This window comes from Cenococcum geophilum (genome assembly GCF_001692895.1).
Source record: "Cenococcum geophilum 1.58 unplaced genomic scaffold K441scaffold_17, whole genome shotgun sequence".
In the NCBI taxonomy this organism is placed as follows: domain Eukaryota; kingdom Fungi; phylum Ascomycota; class Dothideomycetes; order Gloniales; family Gloniaceae; genus Cenococcum; species Cenococcum geophilum.
The window spans coordinates 1894829-1901801 of NW_027137575.1; the positions used below are offsets into that span (position 1 = coordinate 1894829).

The 6973-nt window shown below is 30.7% G+C and overlaps 1 protein-coding gene across 1 annotated transcript; it reads right to left on the bottom strand.

Moving 5' to 3' along the window:
- Positions 1 to 1422: 1422 nt before the first annotated feature.
- Positions 1423 to 6670, bottom strand: K441DRAFT_557219 (uncharacterized protein; the record flags this gene model as incomplete). Its single annotated transcript, XM_067643369.1, has 2 exons — positions 1423 to 1554; positions 6566 to 6670. Coding segments are annotated over 2 exons (237 nt in total), but the record flags the coding sequence as incomplete, so codon positions are not given.
- Between the last annotated feature and the right edge of the window lie 303 nt (positions 6671 to 6973).

Genomic DNA, 6973 nt, shown 5'->3' on the forward strand with positions numbered 1-6973 from the left:
CCTTATTAGTTTATTTCTCTAGCAATCTAAATATTCCTTTATTACTTTTCTTATAATATTCCAGATTCTATTAATAATATACTCCTCCTAGAGTCTTAATACTAAGCTTATAGCTTTATTGTGTCCTTAAGTTAATCCCTTATAAAAATCTTCTATAAATTGCTCTACTATGCTTTTTAGGATGTACTTTGCTTCTTAGTTTTTATATATATCCATCTATAGATCTTCTAGCTATACCTCTAAAATTCTTTATACCTAAAAGCTTTTTAGTGTCTTATAGACCTTTCCTAGCTCCTTATCCTCTTAAGTTACTATAATTTTTAAATAATTATACCTAATTAATCCGTCTATGTCTTTTCGCAGTAAAGCCCCCAATGGCTTTTTATTATTTTGTAGTTTAGCCTTTTAACTTAGAGCATCTGCTTATATATTGTCTATACCCTTAGTATACTAAATCTTAAAATAGTATTCTATAAGTATCTCCGCCCATCTAACCTATCTTTAATTAAGTTTCTTTATTATTAGGAATCCTATTAGGTTTTTATAATCCGTCTTAACTATAAATAGTTTCTCTATACCTTATAAGAATGCTCTCTATTTCTTTAATACTATAACTATACCTAACAACTCCTTATTATAGATGTTATAGTTTAACTCTAGTAGTGTTATCTTCCGACTATAGTATACTACTAGGTACTATCTATTTTTATATTTTTATATAAAGCATGCCCTTAGTATATAGTCTAATATATCCGTTTCTATAACCGTTTCTAATCCTAGTTAATAGATCTTAAAAACTAGCTTCTAGGTAAATAATTCTTTAACTTTTTTAAATAGCTCTTATTACTCCTTTCCCTATACCTATAGTTCTTCTTTCTTTATTAATCGCGTAAATAGCTTAATATCCTTTAACTACTGCGCTATAAACCTTTTGCAGTAATTGCAAAACCCTAAAAACAATTATAACTATATAACGTTTTCTAGTTCTTACCAATTTACTATAGCCTTAATTTTCTTTAGATCTATACTAAGTTGGCCTAATTTAATAATAAATTTAATAAAATTGGTCTTCCTAGTAAAGAACTTGTATTTCTTAATCACTACTAGCATCTGTTCTTCTTATAGTCTCTTTAAGACCCATTTAACGTGTTCCCTATATTCTTCCTTAACTATTAAGTAGATAATAATATTATTAAGGTATACTATAATAAATTTATCTAAGTGTTCTCCTAATATATTATTAATACGCTTCTGGAACGTTGCTGGTGCGTTTATAAGCCTAAATTATATAACTAATAGTTTATATAGTCCTTCCTTTAACCTAAAGGCTGCCTTCTATTTATTGCCTTCTTTAATCCTAATCTAATAGTACGCCTATCTTAGATATATCTTTGTAAAGATTTGCGCGTTACTTATCCTATCTTAGATTTTGCTAATTAAGGGTAAAGGATACCTATCCTTCCTAGTAATGCTGTTTAACTGTCTATAGTTAATATACAGCCTTAGTTTGCCATTTTTCTTTAGTACGAATAGTACTAGATAACCCGCTAATAACTATAATAGTCTAATATATTCCTTCTATAAATTTTCCTAAATAAACTCTTTTAACGCTCTACCTTCTTCTTTAGTAAGCTTATAGATTGGAAAGAACCTTAGACTTATTCCTAGTTCTAATTCTATTTTATAGTCCTATACTATATAATCTAATAGCTTTTTACTTTCTGGTAACTATAGTTTCTTACTATACTTATAGTATCTTTTTAGTACATAGCCTAGTCCCTTTTCCGTTTCTTTGTAGGTTGCTTTTGCTTAGTACTATACTAACTTGGCTTATTATTATATCTTACGGCATTAAGTATCCTTAATATTGACCTAACCTATAATCTAATTAATCTTTAAATTGTATTTTTATAACTAAGGTATTTTTAATACTGCCTTATTATTCCCTAATGGTAATATATTAAAAGACATCTTAATTTATCTTTCTTTAATGGTTAGCTAAATAGGTCCTATTTTAAGATTAATAATCCCTCCTCCGTAGGCTATTGGATCTCCTAAAATTATAACTAATAGGTAAGGTTACTCCTTCTATCTATAAGGTAGCCCTATTCTTTTAACTACTGCTAGTAAGATATGGTTTCGCGTTGCTCTACTATCTATTAGCGCTTCGAACTACTAATTTTGCCATTTAACTTGTAAATTTAGGTATTGTTTTTAAATTCCTTTAAGGGTCTAAGGCTCTACTACTGGCTTCCTCTAGTCCTGTAGGCCTCTACTTTTCCTAACTATTAGCTGCTTAACTCTACTATACTTAGCTTATTCTTTAGCTAATGCCTAGTTTGCTTTTTATCTTTAATATACTATAGATACGTGTTCTCTAGGTATTTCTACTACTATTATCCATCTAAGCATTCTTCTGTAAGGAATCTTTCTAGTTAAAGTATTAAGTTTCCTAACTCTTAAACTTCTACTAGATGCTAGCTGTATATATACTTAGCATTCCTATATTATTACTTATCTATTATTTAATACATCCTTATAAAGTATTTTTAATTCTTTTCCTTTAGGTTTTTATGCATATTATATATATCGTCTACGTATACAATCTATAATAGCGTATAGTGTGCTAGGTACTTTAGGTTAACTCTTAGTTCGTTTTTATCCTTAAGTTTAAACCTCTATTATGTTAATCTAAATATTATAACTTTATTCGCAGGTACTAAGATACGCCTTTTACTTTTCTAGTCCTCTAATCGTTCCTTTAGATCCTTTAATATTATAATTAAGGCTCCTTTAATATAAGTTATAGCCTTTTCTGTAATTAGGTGGTTCTAAATAACTTTCTTATCTAACTATATATAGAAATCTTCCCACTTATCGTTATGCCTTTGCCTATACCACTTTTAGTATAGCTACTAGAGTATATACGGCTTATCCGTAAGGAAGTATCTTTTTATTACTATATTATAATAGCCTTTAGTATATCGTTCTTTAAACCTAGTAGGAATCCCTAAATCCTCTTCTTATTCCAGTTTAGTAAGCCACTTAGCTTTTAGTATGCCTACTCTAGGCCTATTAGTAATTCTTTGTACTAGTGCTCTATCCCTTATACGTCCTAATATACTAAATCTCTTATTTAGTTTCTGTTCTTGCTATGCGATAATTCTTTACCTAAATTCTTCTATAGTTTCTTTTAGTTTGCGTTTTATAGATAGATCCTTAAAGTCTTCTTACTTCTTAATCTTAGTATTAACTCTTCGATCTTTAGGCCGAATACTATATTCTCCTAGTAAGTCCTTTAGGTCTATATATCTATCTCCTAGTCTAGTTACTATTTATGCTATAGATTCTTTAATCTATAAAGAAGCTTCTTACCTCTTACCTATAGGTGTCCTAATTCACGCTCTAAATTCTTAACCCCTTAGATTCTTTAATCCTAAGCTTGCTTCTAACTTAAGTTTTACTCTAGCCTTAGTCCAACTAGGCTTACTTAGTGTTCTTATCTCGTCTTAAAAGTCTTAAATCTTACTTATCTCGTCTTAAGAGTCTTATGCTTATAGGAAACTCTATCCCAAGCTTATTTATATATCTTTAAACTAAGCTACTGCTCTGCTTTATTAGTTATTATCCGTTATAGGTTCTTAAGCTTACCTTATCTCATTTTAAGAATCTTAGTTATTTCTTATCTCGTCTTAAGAATCTTAAGCCATTGGCCTTTTGCCTTTATTAAGTGCCAAAGTAGTTCGCTATCCTACTTCTTTTGCGTCTTATAAAGCGATAGATATCGTGTCTAGTGGGGTCTTGATCCCTACTAATGTTCCCTATTCTATAGTAGAATTATCCTCTACCTCTTATATAATATCTCTGAGGTCTGCTCACTCCTAATAAGCGGCCTTTGTTGCCTCATCGTTATGGAATATTTTGCCTATATTAAAGTCATTGTCCTTAATATCCGATCTGCGAACTAGTTCGTTAGTTCCTCTATATCTTATAAGTGCTAGCTCTTATAGCTAATAGCTTACACCGTACTTAGCGTCCTTATAAATTTAGCATACGTTATTATAACAAAACACGAAACTTTTAATTAAATATTCTTTTATTCCTCGCAGTACATTATTGTCCCTCTATACGTGTATATCGTCTACTAGTCTCGTTCCTTTTACTATATAGTAACTCTAACTACCTTTATAGTCTCTAATGTAGTAACCTTGTTTCCTATAATTTATATAAGCTCCTTCTTTAAACCATTTTTCTTATTATAGAGTCCGCCTAAATGTCTTCTACTACTAAGATCCCTGATTTGGCCTTTGCTCCTTAGACCTTTAATTACTTAATCCTTATCCTTTAGGTTTTTACTATTTCTTACTCTATCTCTTATAGGCTTCTTTAGTACTACTTAGGTCTATTAGCTCTACGCCATACTATAGTTTTTAACTTAGCTTTGGTTGTTGCGTACTTTACGCCTTATATAACTATAAAACTCTATCCTAGCCTCTCTTAGCCTATTCCCTTTAGTAGATCCAATTATTAATCTTAATCACTTAATCTATTAGTTCCCTTAGGGTGTCCGTATCTTCTATTAGGATAATTACATCCTAGACTTTAGCCTTAAGTCCTTATTTATACTATGCTATAAGCGCCTTATTATTCTACTCTACTTATATTACTAGCGTTTAAAACTACGTTATGTACTTAATTGCTAAGGTTCGTTGCGTAATATCTTAAAGTTTTATTTTTACCGTAGTTATTAATTTTAGGTCTCTAAATATTTGTATAAGTCGTTCCGTAAACCCTTCCCAATTTAAGAACATAAATCGCATATCTTAGTTAGTAGTCGTTATCCCGTTCGCCTGTATTTCCATAAGGTAAGGCTTAAACTACTTAAGTGCTCTTCCTAACAGGAATAGTCCTACGTAGGCTATTTAATCTATAGGTATTGGCAGCTTTGCCCCTTCTTATATAACTTTAAAGTACATTTACGTAAGAAATCCTTTAAGCTTAGACCTCTCTCCTAAGAATCTTTTAATTAATAGTAGCTTAATCTTTGCTGCGCCTATCCTATTAATTCTATTTTCCAACGTCGCATTATTTTCTATTAGCTGGTCTACTATCTCTTATAGCTGTCTAACCGTTATAGGTTGCTATAAGTTAGTGTCTGCTATACTAGTGTTATTACCTAACCTTAAAGTAGTTGCCGCCGTTAATGGCGTCGTGGTTAGTGCTTTTGGTGGCATATTGTTTGACTTTCTATATTTAATACCGTAACTAGGTAGTAATTGTGTAACGGAACCTTATAGCAGGAACTACAGTGGGCTTATTATTGGGCTAGGTGTGTAGGAAATGCAAGTATAAAAGTTGATAAGTAATAATAACTGGTGGAGTGGTTGCCTAATAAATTAACTCTAATTGTATTCTGAAAATTACTATAAGGAAGGAACTATCTAGGTAGGGACTAAGGGTCCTTAAATACACAACTGTACTCCTATAAAATCCTTCTTATACATAATATACGTATGCTCTATCTACTCTGTTATGGATTATATAGATCCTATAGATTATACAGATTATGTCACGTGACCTCGGTTACCATTTCTCGTTACATGGCTCTATCGGCTCCATTTTAGACCGTGCTTGTATTAACCAACTAGCTTCTTCCGACTCTTCCCCAAGTAGTCGTAATATTATACTTAAAGCGTCCGTAATAAAAGGACGCCTACGTTAATATAGTTTAAGGAGTTAGTTTTAAAATAGAGTTGTTATTCTAGTGTAAAGTAGGCTAGGATAAGTACTTTAGTAAAGGCATTTTTAAGGTCTTAAAACGCCTTCTTATATTTAGGCGTCTAGGTAAAGCATAGGTGCGTTTTTCTTCCTTTTATAAAAAGGCCCTTTATTTACATTATTGCTGTAAGTAGTACTACTACGCCTAAGAAGTTATATATAAATTTCTAATAAAAGTTAGCGAAACTAAGGAAGGCTTATATATATCCTTAATGCAGTTAGGGGCTTGCTATTTAGTAATTATATATACCTTCTTAAGGTCTATACGGACACCCTTAGTAGTAATAATTAGTTTAAGGTATTTTACTTCTATAACTAAGAATTTNCATTTCTTTAAATNAATATAAAGNCCTNNGTCCCTAAGGCGCTATAGGACCTTTTAAACGNGTTTNGTATACTTANANGGGTTATTACTATAAATAAGTATATCGTCTAGGTACGTAGAGTAAAATTTATTAAGGTAGTCTTATAAGGCGTTATTAATATAGCTTTAAAAGGTGCCTAGGCCGTTATATACGCTAAAGGGTATAATAGTATATTTAAATTGGCCGAAGCGCAATATAAATGCGGTTTTCTATTTATTACCTTCCTATATTTAAAAATAGTTAAAGGCGGCAATAATATTAAGCTTAGTATAGATTTTGGCTTAGCTAAGCCGTTTAAGGGTCTCCTGTATAAGCGGTACTAAGTATTAGTTTTTAATTATAATAGTGTTAAGTCTTCTATAGTTAACGTAGAATTAAATACCTTCTCTTAGCTTCTTAGTAAGAAAAATAGGAGTAGCTACTAGTGATATACTAGGACAAATAAACCCTTTATTAAGGTGCTCGTTAATATACTTTCTTATAACTAGAAGTTTATCTTTTAATATTAGGTAAGGTCTCTTATAAGGTAGCGTTTTTCCTTATTTAATATTAATAGTATAGTTATTAGGTTAATATAGGGGGAGTATATCTACGCCCTTTTATAAGTATATATTAATAAAGTTATAGTACCTCTTAGGGAGGAGCTTGCGGAGTTTTTTGTTAGTAAGTCCTTTTTTAAGTTTTATAAACTTTTTAAAGTCTAAAGGTAAAAGTCCGTAGAGTTCCGTAGGGGCGTTATCTTCTAAAAGGTTAATTATATCTATCCTATTACTATAAAGGATGTAGTTTTATTCTTTATTAAGCTTATATAGTTATAATTAGGAAGCTAC